Source organism: Chenopodium album, chromosome 19, assembly GCF_948465745.1.
Source record: "Chenopodium album chromosome 19, dcCheAlbu1.1, whole genome shotgun sequence".
Lineage (NCBI taxonomy): Eukaryota > Viridiplantae > Streptophyta > Magnoliopsida > Caryophyllales > Amaranthaceae > Chenopodium > Chenopodium album.
In genome coordinates this window covers 43,044,994-43,062,130 of record NC_137852.1, presented here as the reverse complement: position 1 = coordinate 43,062,130, position 17,137 = coordinate 43,044,994, and the positions used below count along the sequence as shown (strand labels likewise).

The 17,137-nt window shown below is 44.7% G+C and overlaps 1 protein-coding gene across 2 annotated transcripts; it reads left to right on the top strand.

The window, feature by feature from the left end:
• The first annotated feature begins 1,264 nt into the window (after nt 1-1,264).
• Nucleotides 1,265-16,681, top strand: LOC145595769 (uncharacterized). Of its 2 annotated transcripts, XM_081652191.1 has the most exons (4): nt 1,265-1,471; nt 13,729-13,917; nt 14,041-14,219; nt 15,300-16,681. In XM_081652191.1, the coding sequence occupies exons 1-4, from the start codon at nt 1,465-1,467 to the stop codon at nt 16,413-16,415; spliced, it is 1,491 nt and encodes a 496-aa protein (XP_081508317.1). In that variant the 5' UTR covers nt 1,265-1,464; the 3' UTR covers nt 16,416-16,681. The 2 variants fall into 2 exon arrangements, with proteins under 2 accessions (XP_081508317.1, XP_081508316.1); XM_081652190.1 differs by having other exon boundaries at nt 13,729-14,219.
• The last annotated feature ends 456 nt before the right edge of the window (nt 16,682-17,137 follow it).

Sequence of the window (17,137 nt, the reverse complement as noted above, 5' to 3'; positions counted from 1 at the left end):
TCTCTTTCAAACATGCTAAATTATCATTGAAATTTTTTAGTGTACCTTTTCAAACATGCTGAATATATACTTGCAAAAGAATCAAAAAGTTAGAATCAAATCCTCGTCCTAATCCGCCTCAACATTAGAATCGAATCCTAGGGTGGAAAATGATAGATCTATTACTCGTTTTATACATTTGTAACGATGAGACATTTTTCCTTTTTACTTTATGTTAAATCGTTGCAAGTATAATAAAGTTTAGAAACCCAAGTATCTAGATTGATGGCCCTTTGTTCCATTTGCTTTTCTTCAATAAACTTCATTAACTTTAACTTCACATCCTCACTAATGTTTAATTGCAAAAACTTTACTTTGATGTTGGACAATGCACAATATTGACTACGCAATTTTCCCTATTGATACATTTGATTATCCAATAACAATATAATTCATATAGAGTTGATGTTATGAAACATGTGAATTCAACAACTCGATATTTCATTCATGTTAAATTAATCGCAATACTTTCCTTTATTTTATTCGTTTTAGATGAATTTGAACAATTTCTTATTGAGAAATGATCAATAAATATTAAATTGCTCAATGGACTCCACTTTATTTTCATTAATTTACACAATAAAAAAAAAAATGCTCTACAAATCCGCTAAAGCTATGTTTAGCTTACCTTACAGAGTATTTTATAGTATTAGATCAGCAGAAATAAATTCTGAAATACTCTATTAATTTATGTGGGATTTTAAGTTAAATTTCTATTAATCCATAGAAAAATATTAAATTACATATCAATAAAGTATTATAATAAATCTAACATATTCCACATTCCCACAATCCCACTTAATATATTTGTTCCTTATACATAAAAAGGAGTATAGAAGACAAACATAATGATCATTTCCCTTTTTGCATCAAAAAATCAAAAAAAAAAAATACTCCGTATGTTCCTTTTCCTAACATTTGGATCAGAATTATTCAGTTGAGTTCATGCTAAATTAGTTTAATTTAGTAAATTAACTCAATAAAAGTCAAAACATAAAATTGCAAAATTGAGTTATCAAACAGTCAAAGTACTTTGTACTCTGTATTAAAGTACTACGATACACAATTTGGGAGTGTGGGACCCACAACATTATACATGCATTGAGAACAACAAACTACAAAAGGCAACTGATAAAAGTGTCATAGTTTTTGGTGCATACAAAAAGGATTTTTTAATTTTTTTTTTGGGATGTTGTAATTTTTTTATTCGATTCTTTCCTAAATAAAAAAACTTTATTCGATTCTTTATTGGGTGCAATTAATTCAATTAAGCTCTTCACTCTCTCAGTTCTTCCCATTCACTCTGTTTCTCTTTCCTTACTAATTTCCTCTGTTATTTCCCCCAAATTAATTCATAAAATTCCAATTTTTCAAGGAAAAAAAAAAAACACTATTCACACATTCTTGTTTGATCATAATTTGCCAATGCAAGGTTAGTTCTTGTTTGGGTCCAATTTAGTCCAATTGGGCCAAGTCATTAAATGATCCAATTAGAAACCCAAGGTCAAGGTTCAACTCTCCAAATAGTGCTAAAGTCAAGGTCAGTCCACGAAGCATGTTAATTGGGCCCAAGCCCACTTCTCCCACATATGCCAAGGTATAAAAGCCTTCAATATTACATTTGTAAACAAGACAACAAAGCCTCAAGCAATTAATTCTCTTGCATAGCTTTCTCTCTCTACACATTGTACTAACTTTAGCATCGGAGGGGCCTTCCTCGGCAACACCCCCGAGGCTAGTTTACGTGTGTTTGCTGTGCAGGAAACCCTCGGTCCATCATCACTTGGATCGAGCCCAGTCTTCACCACCTCATTGGACCTTCGGCAAGGTCCCATTGTTTTTACCCGAAACAATTTGGCGCCGTCTGTGGGGAAGACTTTCAAAAAAAAATCTTTTAAGCCGATTCCAATCGTTCTACCTCAATCTTAGTTCCAATGGCTAAGAATCGCAAGAACAAAAACGACGGGGCTTCTCCTCCGAGAAAGCGCCGAAAGTCACTAGGAGGGGGTCCCTCGGAACGCCCCACTCCTAGTCTAACTCCTCCTCGGGATAGGAGCCCCTCCGCGGGACCCGATTCTCACGAGGAGCCAAGGGAGAGATCCGAATCTCCTATCATCCAGTCCAGTCATCCGCCGAGCCCGCCTCGGTTAAATGAGGACGACTGGTCCAGTCAAAGGACTCAATCTCATGCCCGGAGCCAATCTCGGAGCATTCGCACCAACTCTCGCTCTCAGCCGAGGACACCCTTGACGGGACCCAACTCGGAAGAGGTAGTGAGAGCCCTAGCGGTCCTCATGGAAGCCATGAAGGCCCAAAATGTGCCACCTCCACGCGGCCGAGCACCTCCGCAAACCAGAAACCAGCGGAGATGCCTCGGCCAGGAGGGGGGGAAACTCTCCTCTTTTAAGGAGCTTGGCGAATGGGAAGAGGATACTTGGAGAACCGAGAGGGAGAAAAACAGGAACTCTCATTTCTTCAGGGATTCCTCCCTCCAGCTCACCACGAGCCGAACCCATAAAAGCAGCAGTTCTGCCTCTCGGCCAGAAACTGCCCGCCGAAGCGTTCACGACCGGCTCGGCGATAGGGAAAGGAGTGTGCACAGTCGCCTCTCCTATCCCGCAGCCGAGGCCCAGACCTCCCAGCCCGGGACGAAAACCACTTCTACCTCTCTGAGAGGGCGGAGCGCGGTCCCTTCAGCTGGGAATAAGGGCAAAGCCGTGATGCTGCCTTCCAGTTCTCCATTCGAGCAATGGATATTGGAATCCCATGTGCCGACGGTCAAGATCCCGTCGCACATTACCTACGATGGAACTTCGGATCCGAAGGACCATGTTGCCTCGTACGAGGCTCATATGCATCTTTGCCCCAGGTCCGAAGCAACTTGGTGCAAGTATTTCCCAACCACTCTCAAGGGGGTCGCGCAAGCGTGGATCTCCAAGGGAGTAAAAGAGGGCTCAATTACTGGGTGGGACGATCTGTCCTCCAAGTTCAAGAGCAAGTTTTCCACGGCAAACCGCCGGGAAAAGACTACTGCAGAACTCATGGGCCTGCAGCAAGGCGAGGCCGAGAGCCTCCGAGATTACCTGACCCGCTTCAGCAATGAATCATCCAGCATTTCTCAGCTGGACCAAGGGCTGGCAGTCTTCGCCCTTCAGCACGGTCTCAAAACCGGGCCATTCTCAGACTTCATGGTCATGAATTCACCTCAGACCTTGGAGGAGGCATTGAGCGCCTCGGACAAGTTCATCCGAGCTGAGGAGTGGAACAAAGCAAAAACCCAACCCCAATCTGGGGGAGGGAAACAAAAACAAGGACCCTCGTCTGAAGGCCAAGGCCAAAAGGCAAAGGGAAAGGCGAAAGCCTCGGAACAATCTTCGGCCAACGAGTCGAAGAAGGAAAAATCTGCTCCTTTCCAGGGCAGATACGAATCTTACACTCCGCTCTCTCTTCCGCGCGCTAAGATTTACAGCGTGACGAAGGAGGAGCAGAGTTACAGAAAGCCGAGACCGCTCCCAGAGTGGTATCAGCGCAAGAATAAAAATCAGTGGTGTGAGTTCCATGAATCACCGGGACACAACACTGAAGAATGTATCCAGCTGAAGGACCAAATCGAGGATATGGTCCGGAAAGGGTACTTGAAAAAATATATCGCGGATCATCGCGAGAAAAAAGAGGCCGAGAAGCTTGAGAAAGACTCTCGGCAAGAAATTGACTTCCCCCGAAAGAACAGCAAAACTGCGGAAGGAAAATTCCCTCCAATCCATGTTATCTCGGGAGGAATATGCTCTCGGAGGGAGCACAAACGTCACCTCAGGGCACTGACCCATCAGGTGAATCATGCTGATATACAGCCACCCCAGTCACCGGTGCCGAACATGACGTTCACAGCCGCTGACTGTCGGGGGGTGACGTACCCTCACGAGGACCCGTTGGTGATAATCGCCACGGTGGCCAACCACGACGTCAGCAAAGTCTTAATTGACGGTGGTAGCGGGGCAAATATTTTGTTCCGGAAGGCCTACAATCAAATCAAGCTGAAGCCCAAGCACCTCACGCCGGTATCCTACCCAGTATCCGGATTCAATGGGGCTTCAACTTATCCTGATGGGAAAGTCTTACTTCCTGTCACCATCGGCTGCGACGAAGCAGCTAGGAATGTCATGACCGAATTTTTGGTCATTGATGCTCCTTCAGTGTACAACGTGATTTTGGGGAGACCCATAATTCACGAGATCCAAGGGGTTGTCTCAACTTATCATCAGCTGATGATATACGTTTCAGACGCCGGCTTCCCCGAAAGGATCCAGGGCAGCCAAAAGGAAGCCCGAAGATGCAACTACCTCAAGCCGTCCACTAGTCGCCCAGACGACGACGATGAGGATGAGGAGGAGAAAGAAAAAGAAAAACAGCCGAGCACGAAGAAGCCGAAAGGCCTAAGTGCTTCAGCGCAAGGTTCTGTACCCAAAGAAAAAGGGTCAGAAAAGGAGAAGGCAAGCTCTTCATCTGAGCCGAAAGACTCAAGGAGCCAGCCGAAGCAAAAGAAGTCTGCGATGCCTGCTGATATAGACAGCAGGCCGGATTGTGAAGAGTCCAGTCCATCAGCAATGGACTCGGATCATCAGACCGAAACGGTCGAATTGACCGAAGGGGATGCTGAGAAATGTGTAACAATCGGGATGGACCTCGATCCGAACACCCGCTGTGAACTTATTCAACTCCTTCGGGACAACAGAGATGTGTTTGCTTTCTCGGCAGCCGATATGCCTGGGATAAGTCCAGACCTCATCTCCCATAGACTTAACGTCGACCCGACGTGTCGGCCAGTTAAGCAAAAGAAGCGGAATTACTCCGCAAATAAGAACCGAGACATCGCAGCCGAGGTCAAAAAATTGCTGGACGCAGGTTTCATCGAACCTTGTCAGTATCCAGAATGGCTGGCCAATGTGGTGATGGTTCAGAAGTCCAATGGTACCTGGAGAATGTGCGTTGACTTCACGGACCTAAATAAGGCTTGTCCGAAGGATTTCTATCCCTTGCCGAGAATCGATCAGTTAGTCGACTCGACGAGCGGACACGCCTTGCTTAGTTTCATGGACGCATTTTCGGGGTATCATCAGATCTTCATGCACCCCGACGACCGAGCAAAGACGGCATTCGTCACGAATGCCGGGGTGTACAACTACAAAATGATGCCCTTCGGATTGAAAAATGCGGGGGCAACATATCAAAGGCTGGTGGATCAGGTTTTTGCCGATCAAAAAGGCCGAAACATGGAAGTCTACGTTGACGATTCAATTGTCAAAAGCAAGAAATCTGAGGACCATGTTAAGGACCTAGCTGAAACCTTCGCCACCTTAAGAAAACATCAAATGAAGCTGAATCCGAAGAAGTGTGTCTTCGGGGTGAAGTCAGGGAAATTCCTTGGATTCATGGTCAGCAAGAGGGGGATTGATGCCAATCCCTCCAAAGTCAAAGCAGCTCTAGATCTTCCTGAGCCGAAAACAAAAAGGGACGTTCAGCGGCTCACCGGGAGAATGGCAGCCCTCTCGAGGTTCATTTCAAGAGCTTCGGACAAAGGGTTACCCTTCTTCAAAGCCCTGAAACTTCCAAAAACAAAGGAGCTCATTTGGGAGGAAGAGCAAAAAGAGGCCCTCAAGCAGCTTCGGGAACACCTGGCTCAGCTCCCAACTCTGGCTAGTCCAGTGGAGGGGGAAACTTTATATCTGTACGTGGCTGTTAGCCCGGCCACCATCAGTGCAGTGCTGCTGAGGGAAGAAAACAAAATTCAGCAGCCGATCTATTTCGTCAGTCACACTCTGACAGATGCCGAGACTCGTTACCCTCTACTCGAAAAAATTGCCTTTGCAGTAGTGGTAGCCGCTCGGAAGTTGAGACCCTATTTTGATTGCCATCAGATAGTGGTTCTCACTGATCAGCCGCTGGAAAAAGTTCTCGGCAAAGTGGAAAAATCAGGTAGGCTGGCCAAGTGGGCCTTTGAGCTCACTGAATTCAGCATCAGCTACCAGCCGAGAGCAGCCATCAAGGCTCAGGCTCTAGCGGACTTCCTGGCCGAATGCTCGTACCAGGAGACGTTGGATGATGAAAAGAAAATCTGGACCGTGTTTACGGATGGATCCTCCACCGTAAATGGTTCGGGGGCAGGGGTAGTAATAACCTCTCCAGAAGGCAAATCCTTCGAGTATGCACTAAAATTTTCTTTCAAGGCTTCGAACAACGAAGCTGAATACGAGGCGGCAATTGCAGGCCTAGAATTGTGCATCTCTTTGGAAGCCGAGCATGTCCGTCTGAAAACAGACTCTCAGCTAGTTGCATATCAGATTGGTGGTAGTTATGAGGCCAAAGAGCCCTCCATGATAAATTATCTTGCCAAAATCAAATCAGTTATTGCAAAGCTGAGAACCTTTGAAGTGCAGCTGATCCCAAGGGGTCAGAACGCTCAAGCCGATGCACTCTCCAAACTTGCCAGTTCAACTCTCACCGAGCTGAACAGATCCGTATATGTGGAGGTGCGCCGAGAAAGAAGTGTCGACGAAGCACCCGAAGTGTGCTGCGCCGACCCAGAGCTCAGCTGGATGGACCCCATCCTAGCTTTCAAGCTTCGGGGAGAAATTCCCGAAGACAAAATTCTGGCTTCCAAGCTGAAGAGAACCAGCTCAAGGTTCGTCGTCTTCAGAGGAGAGCTTTTGAAAAAATCTCTCTCAGCCCCATTGCTGAAATGCGTGGGACCAACAGATGCAGATTACATCCTCCGGGAAATTCACCTTGGCATCTGTGGGAACCATATTGGGGGAAGGACCCTAGCCCATAAGGCATTGAGGGCCGGATATTACTGGCCCACCATGGTTTCTGACGCCAAGGAGCTGGTCAGGAAGTGCGAGAAATGTCAAAAATTCGCACCAGTCATCCATCAGCCAGCTAGAAACCTTCAGCCGATCCTAAATCCGCTTCCATTCGCCCAATGGGGGCTGGACATTCTGGGGCCATTTCCAGATGCACCCTACCAAAAAAGATGGTTAATAGTCGGCATCGACTATTTCAGCAAATGGATTGAGGCTGAAGCAGCCTCGAATATCACAGAGCAAACTGTCAGAAAATTCATCTGGCAGAATATTATTACTCGCTTTGGTATTCCGAGGGTTTTTGTCTTTGATCATGGAAGGCAATTTGATAATCTTCCGCTGAGGCGGTACACAGATCAGTTCGGCATCAGACTGGCATATTCAGCAGTGTGTCATCCACAAAGTAATGGCCAAGCCGAAGCTGCAAATAAACAAATCCTCAGCGCCTTGAAGAAAAGGGTTGAAGATCAAAAGTCTAAGTGGATAGAGGAGCTTCCAGGAACTCTCTGGTCACTTCGGACAACAGAAAAAGAGGCAACGGGCTATTCACCTTTTGAGTTGGTGTATGGTGCCGAAGCCGTTCTTCCAGTGGAAATCGGTTCTGAAAGTTTAAGAGTGCACCACTTCTCGGCTGAGAACGAGCAACTCATGAAGGAATCCCTTGATTTCCTTGACGAAGTGAGAGACTCAGCCCGAGACAGGATGGCTGCTTATAAGCAGAGAATCAGCAAATTTTACAACCGAAGGGTCCATGCAAGGCCCCTCAAAATTGGAGACCTTGTCCTTCGAAATGCTGCTGCAGTTCAGAAAGGCCGAATCCATGGGAAACTCTCAGCTGCATGGGAAGGACCTTATGAAATTCATGATGAGCTTCAGCCAGGGACATATAGACTTCGTCAGTTAGATGGAACTGAGCTGAAGAATCATTGGAATGCTGATGTACTAAAAAAGTACCATGTGTAAACCCTTCGGGGCAGAACAATCTTTGTAAGTACATTTGGAATTATTAATGAAAGGCCTCATAGCCACCATTTCTATAAATTCTACAATTTTTTATTCTTTCAAGTTTTCTTCATTCTATCTACTCTTTAAGGGTTTTTATTCAGCCTCGTCTGAAACCTTCGCCTTCGGGTAACTGGGTTTCAGATTGCTGACAAACTCGTCTTTCTAAAAGAACCCTGGTCTTTTAGCTGAAGCTAAACTTCAGCGAAGACTTGTTCTCCAAAGACATGAGTCCATGGACAAGTCTGGGATATTGCCTTAGCTGAGCCTCGTATCCCAGAGAGCCATTATTTGAAACATTGCCTTCAGTTGGCCCTGTGTTTCAGATATCCATTTTTAAAGATAGAAAGAAAACCAAGGATAAAGGCAACCGTTAGAAAATTTTTATTCAGCCCCGTCCGAAACCTTTGCCTTCGGGTAACTGGGTTTCAGATTGCTGACAAACTCGCCTCTCTAAGAACTCTGGTCTTCCAGCTGAGGTTAAATCTCAGCAAGACTTGTTCTCCAAAGGCACGAGTCCGTGGACAAGCCTGGGATATTGCCTTGATTGAGCCTTGTATCTCAGAAAACCACGATCTGAAACATTGCCTTCAGTTGGCCCAGTGTTTCAGTTACCCGTTTTCAGAGTTTGACAGGAGCCCAATTCAATAATCCAAAGACATGAGTCTTCAGATTACTGAGGGAGGCAAGAAGCACTGTCAACGCAAGTTTATCTTCAGCAGAAATTCTTCAAGCTAAAAGCTTTGTACTTGGCAAGTTTTTGAAGAAAAAGTAAAGCATTCAAAATAAGGCGAAGTAATTGAAGAAAAATGCATCAGATAAAACTCAAAGGCTCAGAAAAAGAGCTACAGAATTCAAAATTCAGAATTGTCTAGGACATAACGAAATATCGGCAGCCGCCCACAAGCGGAAAAATACAGCTGCCGAAGTACAGTACAAAAACAAATAAAGCAGTTTGTACATCAAGGCAAGCTGAAGCAAAAAACAAGGCAAAAATACTTTTCAGAAGCGGCAAGTCTAAAGTTGAGCGCACGATGAACCGCAAGATTCTGAAGACGACTGCCCGAGTTCCTATGCTTCAGCCCGAGGATCAGACTGATCAGCAATGCTGGCTTCAGCTCCGGCAGCAGATGAAGCAGGCTGTGCACCCTGCTGAGCTTCGAGTTCCCTCCTCTCTTCTTCTTCCTCAGCTTCTTCAGCTGCAAGAATCTCAGCTTCGGCTTGAGTAGGGAACTTCATATGGGGATCTTCTGGATCCTGGCTCCATTCAGCACACTTGGACCAGTCCAGATTCGGCTCAGCATGGAGACAAAGTCTTCGACATACTCTGAACCCGTTCTTAAATCCCATTTTGTACTCCTCTTCAGTATAAATACGGGTCTTGAGCAGGGCTTCAGCATCTGCTAGCTTCTTTTGTACCTCCTCCAAGTTTTCCTTGGAGTGGTTTAGCTCTTCAGCAAGCTTGGAAGAGGCACCCTTCTGCTTGTTCAGCTCTTGCTGAGCCTCTGAAGCTTCAGCCTTCAGTTGAGTCAGCTCGTCATTTTTGACCCTTAGCTGATCCTCAGCCTCTCTTAGCTTCTCTCTCTCAGCTTCGGCAGCAGCAACAGCCTCTGAGAGTTGGACATTTTGGGCTTGGAGCTGTTCTTCAGCAGCCATCCGACTGGCTTCTGAAGCTTCCAACTTCTGCTGCACCTCAGCCTGTGCAGTAGCTCCATCCTTGATTCGGCTTTCGATGGCAGCCTTGAATTTTGTAACGTCCACTCCCATGTGATCTCGGAGAAAGTTCTCCCCTTCTATTAGTGAGGGGAAAACCTCTCTCTCCATAGCAGTGCAGAAGGTCTGGAGGGCTTCAGCAGCCTTCTTTTCGTATTCCTCCCCCTCCCTCTGCTTTTCCTCAGCTGCTGCCTGCCTCATCTGAGCAAGCTTTAGCTCTTCAACAGCCACTTTCTGAGCATGCTCCGCCTCATCCACCCTATCTTGTAGGGTGTCTATCAGCTCTACAGTGAGAGTCTGATTGTGCACAAACTGAAAGCAGAAGCACAACTCAGTAAAAAAAAAAAAAAAAAAAAAAAAAAAAAAAAAAAAACTTGGAGCTGAAGAGCTAAACAGAAAAATAGAAACAAGAGTAAGGATTTACCTGCATCATCAGCAGTTGATTCGTCCTTACAGGGTCTGGGACAGATCTGCTGGATTCACCCATCCCAGCAGTGGCCTTCAGCGACCAGGCCCTTGCCCTGTCTACTTCGGACATTCCAGCAAAACTGCCGAAGTAGGCTTCTGCACCTTCTCGGTTCTGACCCCATATGACGTCCCAGATATGATCTGGAATTGGAATTCGGGAGGCCGAGAACCCCATCTCTCCAGAATGCAGCGTCTGGAAGGAGGGGAAGGAAGACTCAGGAGCTTCATGAACCCTCTGGGGTTCAACTTCTTCTTCTTCAGCAGTCTTCTCTTCCTCCTCAGCAGAGCCAATGACAATGACCTCCGCTTCCTCTTCGGGGTTGAGAACGAAAGCCTCAACCTCTCTAGCAATATCAGCTGAGAAACCCTCAGCAGCGGGCTTCTCAGCACTCTCAGCATTGTGCCCTTCGGCACCATCTACCGTTTCCTCGGCTGGGACCCCTCCCTTGGGATCAGGAGTCTTTTGGTCCACCTCCATCTCAGGAGGTGGGAAAGGGGTCTTCGGTGGAGATTGTGGTGGTGGTGGGGGAACCCTCGGCAATTCGCCGCCTTCACCGGGCTCTCTGATGCTGATGCCGGCCGGCCTCGGCCCCGTTTGGAAGTCATAAGGGCCGATGATGGCCATCCGTCTCCTCCTTTTCTGAAGGGGCTGTTCATCCATATCCGATTCTTCGGAATCTTCCTGGATTTGATCTTCAGGAGGAGCAGGAGCTTTTCCTTCTCTATGCTTTTTGCTCCCTTCAGACTGCAAAAAACAGGGGGGGCAGGAAGAGTGTGATTTCTCAAAAAAAAAAAAAAAAAAAAAAAAAAGAGAAAGAAAGAAGAAAACAAATGTCAAGTTAGGTGTAACTCACCGAGGTCTCCAGCAAAGCCTCGTCCTCTTCCTCAGCCGCCCTCGCTGCCGCTTTTTCTTCAGCAGCCCTGGAGGACCCTTCTCCTCCTTCACAAGCTTCAATAGCCCGTGCAACCTCCTCGGCTGTACGGGCGGCTTCAAGTTCCTCAGCTAGCAGTTGGAGCCAAGGATCTCTCTTCTTCCACCAAGGCTTCTGCCTTTGATAAAGGGCAACAGCCTCGATTTGGAGATGATGCGGATCTAGATGAACCTCCCTGTGCTTTGAATCGGTGATAGCGGGGGCCCGATCGATAATAAGTCTCTCTTGGCTGACGCCGAGACGATTGTAGTCGATGCCAACGTTTGTCTCGTTCCGCTCTGAGCATAAGAAAAGAACAAAGGTTAGTTCAGCAAAAGAAAAATGCTGGATCAGCTCAGCAAGAAAGTGCAAAACAAAAACAAACAAAATTCTTGCTAAGAATAAATAATAAAGGCCTCGGCCCCAGCCGAAGATACTTACCATCCCTGAACTTTCGGCTGAGGCCGACAGCTGCTAACATGTGCTCTTGGAAAATATAGTGGTTATCCGGGAACCAAGTCTCCGGGATATACTTCATTCGGCCTCCAGCACCCCCAGGGTTCAGCATTCGGCCGAAGATATTTTGCTGATTAAGGTGCAGATCTGGGCCTCTATCTTCGGGAGGACCCAGGCTTCCCATTTCAGGGTCAGGCTCAGATAGATACCTGGGAGCGCTGAAGACATAAGGATGGGCAGGATCTGTGGGCGCCCTAACCCAGATCCATTGACCCCTCCATTCCTTATCTGAGGAATCATTCGGCCACATGGTTAAATACTGAGGCCGAGACTCAATTCGGAACCACCCAGGACCATGATTACCGTGCCCACTTTGAATGTTCGGCATTAGCCGATGAAGCTTTTTGAAGCAGTGGAGGTTCGGTACATATCTGAAAAACTTGCAGACCCACAAGTACGTCATCACCCTTCGGATGCTGACGGGAGTTAGCTGGCACAGGGAGACCCTGTAGTGGATCAGCAAGTCTCGGACAAATGTGTCCAGAGGAAACCTCAGCCCATACTGGAGCTGTCTTGTGTACACCCCCACATACCCCGGGGGTGGACGATGGATTCTATCAGATGCAACGGGCATTCTGCACCAATACCCATCAGCTTCCATTATACCGTAGTGCAGCTCTATTTGTTCGGCAAACTGATACACCTCGGCGTGCTGTACCCACCAATGGTAGGGACGGTTCTTTATCATGGCTGAAGCTACTTCGGCGTCCTGCCACTCCTGAAATCCAGGAAGGACATCCCAAAGTTGAGCGGGAACTACTTCGTCCTGCCCAGAGACGCTCGGCTCCTCCGATCCTTCAGGAGGCGCCGATGAAATTGGGGTCGCCCTAATTCCTTCAGCAGGGTCAGACCCCACTTCTTGTCCGTTCCAGGTCCCAGTCCTATTCCTGGGATCGGGGAATTGCCTTGCCCTTCTTGGAGCACGGGCCCTGCCTCTAACTCCTCTCACCATTGTCGGTTTTTGAAGAAAAAGTCGAAGGAAAAGGGGGAGGGAGTTCAAATTCGAAGAAAATTAAACAAAAATTAGAGGAAATTACCTTTATCTGAAGCGGAATTCGCCGATCTACAAGTTCGGAATGACGAATTTCGGTTTCTAAGATTATTTCTCGGGGATTCAGCGAAGTTTTGATGCGGATTCGGGGATTCTTTTGCGGGGTTCAAGCTCGTGTTGGTGAAGAAATGAGGAAAGAGTGCGTCCCTTTTGGTTTTATTTCCGGAAGTGGGAATTTTGGGGGGCTCACGCTTAAATTTGCTCTTAAATTCCTCATTAAGTAACCGTTAAACACGTTTCCCCGTAATTAGTGATTAACTACCCATTATCCGTCCAACTTCCACAAATTATCCACCCAACAGCCGTTATCTCACTAATGGCGGTTTAAATTTAAATCTTTTTGGATTAATTAAATCATTTACTTCCCTCCTTTTTTCTGGTTAATTAAACCCGACCCGTCATTCTTCCAAATCGGGTCTGGGGGGCAAGTTATTTGGGTCCAATTTAGTCCAATTGGGCCAAGTCATTAAATGATCCAATTAGAAGCCCAAGGTCAAGGTTCAACTCTCCAAATAGTGCTAAAGTCAAGGTCAGTCCACGAAGCATGTCAATTGGGCTCAAGCCCACTTCTCCCACATATGCCAAGGTATAAAAGCCTTCAATATTACATTTGTAAACAAGACAACAAAGCCTCAAGCAATTAATTCTCTTGCATAGCTTTCTCTCTCTACACATTGTACTAACTTTAGCATCGGAGGGGCCTTCCTCGGCAACACCCCCGAGGCTAGTTTACGTGTGTTTGCTGTGCAGGAAACCCTCGGTCCATCATCACTTGGATCGAGCCCAGTCTTCACCACCTCATTGGACCTTCGGCAAGGTCCCATTGTTTTTACCCGAAACAGTTCTTTTAATTCAATTATTGAATTATTGAATTTGTTAAACCCCAAAAAAAACCCAGATTCCCAAAATTTTAATTTTTCAATCTATTCTTGATGATTTGTTAACCCCATTAAAATAAAAAATAAAAATTCCAGAAATTTGCTAAACCCCATAAATTTTAGCTTTTCTTGATAATTTGCTAAACCCCAAATCAAACAGAAATTAGCAACAACAAAAAAAATTAATAATTTAAGCTTTTTTCTGGACAATTAGCTAAACCCTGTTAAAATCTTAATAATTCAAGCTTTTTTTTTAAAACATATTTCTTATAAATAATGTGCTTTTTTAGGGGGAATTCCAGTGAAGAATGAAGAAGATAGTGGCGGGAAGAATTCATTGTTAATGGATGCAGTAGAACTAGAGATAGAGAAGGAGAAGAAGAAGATTAGGGAAGAGATCATTGCTGCTGAGATCATTCGACGTCGAAAACTCGAAGCCGAGGTTAGAATGGAGCTTATGATGGAGGAAGAAATCATGGGTATGAGGCGTTTTTATAGGGATTCTAATTGTGTTGATCCTTATATGTTATTGAATTATCCATCAGGGTTTTCGGGTTTTCGAGGCGGATCGTCTTATTTGCATAATAATTTGCTTAATGTAGGGAATTCTGTTGATGAAATTCGGCAGAAAATGAATTTGGTTGGTGGAATTGATGATGATTCATTGCAAATTAAGAGTAATGTGTTAAATGATGATCATGTTGCAAGTTTGGTTGGTGCTCAATTTGCAGGAAAATCTATGGCTGATTTTGGTGGGAATGAACATCAAGTGTTGGGTCAGGTGAAATTTTGTTACATTTGTGACTGATTTTGATTTGTTTGTAGCTCGAAATCGAGGTTGTGTTTTGTTGGTTGTTTGAGGCATTGGAATGTTGTTAATCAATTGTACTCTTTGTTTTTGATGCATTGTTGATTGTTGTTGGCTTCTATATGATGTGGTAATGTGATTCTTTCTGGCTAAGTACTATTAGGATTAAATTGCCGTAATGTTGTAGCTCTTAACTTTCGAAGGGGGATGGGGGTTGCAAGTAGAGTATGCATCATGCATGTTGATGATTTTGATAAGCAACGATAAATCTATTTCCGAGATAAATTAATTACCATTTTCAATAGCAATTTTTTGTTTTGTTCAAGTGTGTGTATGTGTTGGGGGAGGGAGGGAGGGAGGTGTTAATGAGATTTCTTAAAGCATATTGGGAAGTTGTTTTAAAATGATTGCTTGATTTTGGATGAAATGATCTTATCCGGAGACTGAACAAGAGCTCCTTGCATGTTGAGTTGTTGACTTGGTCTGATCATAAGCTGTGTTCGGACTTCTTAGCTCTTATGAAGCATTTCTTAATATGAGCATTAAGAAAGCTTATTGAATTACATTTTTGTGCAAATGCCAATTTTGATTCTGTGGTCTATAGTATTGGAAGTTAACACACCTATATGCAAGCTAATGTTTTTTTCTTTTCTTTTTTTTTTTTGACGTGTTTCATAATGATTTAGTGCTTCATTTTTTAATGAGTATGCACTTCTACTATGTCAAACCCGAAACTCATATGCTTATGAAGCAGGATGGCTCAAGATCTCAACTTTTGTTGCCATTCTTGTTTATTAATATGTTAAATCGGTCTTTGGACTTCTCCTACTGTAAGTCCTTAATGTTCCATTATGGTGGCTGACTGGCTGGTGAGCGAATAGATTGCTGTTTAGCTATATCTTATTTGCGCTGTGACTGCTGTCATATATTTGGTTACCTACTGTTATAGCTAATTGATTGATCTTGATTCTCTCCTCAAAGCCCCATCAATTTACATTTTGTTTTAAGTCATTGACATTTGACAGTTATGTGTTCTTTATCATCATTCTGCAGGCTATGCCTAGTTCAGGTATCTCTGGCATGAAAAGGAAAGCTGAGACATCTGTAGCAGCAAGTGACGAAGAAACGGCATCTGTTGCAAGTAAGGACTTGCAGGAGAAGAAATGGTATTGCTCCTTGTGTGGAGTTTCTGCTACATCAGCAGGAGGGTTGAATCTTCATTTACATGGGAAGAAGCACAAAGCAAAGGAAGCTGCGACTAAACCTGGCAACACAGCCAGCATTAATAGCACCGAAAATAATTCCGCTGAGAATTCAAGGCAGCCTATGGAGCGAGCAGCGGAAATCTTGGCACAGTCTGAGGAGGAAGAGCAAAACCAAGAACAACCAATGGGGGAAGAAAAACCCAATGTGCAGTCGATGGAGGAGGAAAAAACCAATGTGCAGCTGATGGAGGAAGAGAAGAGCCAAGTTACCAAGAAATGGGAGTGCTCTTTGTGTCAAATATCTGCTACTTCCGAAATACTCCTGCATAGTCATCTCCAAGGAAAGAAGCACAAAGCGAAGGAGGCTAGGCTTGGAGTTAATCAAGGAATGCATGCTGAACCAGCAAAGGGAAAGAATGAGAACATACACAAATGGCACTGTTCGTTATGCCAAATATCGGCTGCATCAGAGAAAAACTTGAATGCTCATCTTCAAGGAAAAAAACACAAGGCTAAAGCAGGGTTGGCTCATCAAGAGGATGGTAATGGGGATTCCGATTCAGTTGTCAGAGAAAAGAGCTTGGAGAGCGAGGAGGGCCTCAATAATGAACAAGAAAAAACTAATGCAACTACGAAGCCAGGCAAAAGCCAAGCAAGTGAGCGAGAAATAGTTAACACACTGAACACTGTAAAGATTGGATTAGATAGGAATGAAGCTCTGACAGAAGAATTGAAGAAAAGTGGTTATAGTCAGGAGATGAATGGGAAACCTGTGAAGTTATGGCACTGCAAGATGTGCAATGAAGGAACTTACGATGAAGCAACAATGGCTAATCACAGAAAGAGTAGTAAACACATGAAATTGCTACGAGAGATTGGTGGTGGTCTCATAGTTGTGTCAAATGTGCCGAAGGAAGCAGCAGAAGGTGAGCAAGGTTCCCAAGATGCAGCAGTAGAATGTTGAGCTATATGGGAACAAAAATTGATCTGACAATTGAAAGCTGGTGAATTGGTGAACTACTTTTGCTAATTTAAGGTTGTTAGATTTATCTTCTCAGTACAAAAAGCTAATTTAAGGTTGTTAGATTTATCTTCTCAGTACATTTGGTTTTTTTATTTTCTTGTTATTTAGAATTTAGCAAAGGTTTCAACCTTTGGCCACGGAAATATGCTTCCGTTTCACGTCAATTGGCACTTCTAACTAGTTGTCAATAAGAAGGAATCAAAGAGAAATGCAGTTGTTTAGAATATAATCATCTTGTTGCTATTTGTTGAATTACCACTTATAATTACTAGCCTAGTACATGATTCCATAGTCAGGGACAGAGGTATGATGTATGATACAGGTTCAAGTGAACGCACTTGTTTATCGAGTTGACTCAATTTTCTACTTAGATCTCATTAGCATAGAGAGACCCATTTATATAACATGGGTTTTACCTCGAACACTATCGATAATTACTCAACTATCTGGGATCTTTGGCACTCCCCTGCAAGTTGGTGCAACTGTGCAAGTAAATATCGTAGATTCGTAGGATCCTACTAATGTGAAGCTTCACAGTAGGAATGCTATAATAACTCGAGTAGACAATCTGGGCAAATTTTCCCATAACCACTGCAACCTATAGCTAGACAGTTGATCGGCAAATTAGTGTCAATGACCTTAAAACATTTCCAAATCCCCTT

What these genes read in the sequence shown, in the direction of transcription:
- LOC145595769 (XM_081652190.1), top strand. An exon ending in AACATCAAGTGTTGGGTCAG is followed by an intron (nt 14,220 to 15,299) that starts GTGAAATTTTGT and finishes ATCATTCTGCAG; the next exon opens with GCTATGCCTAGTTCAGGTAT.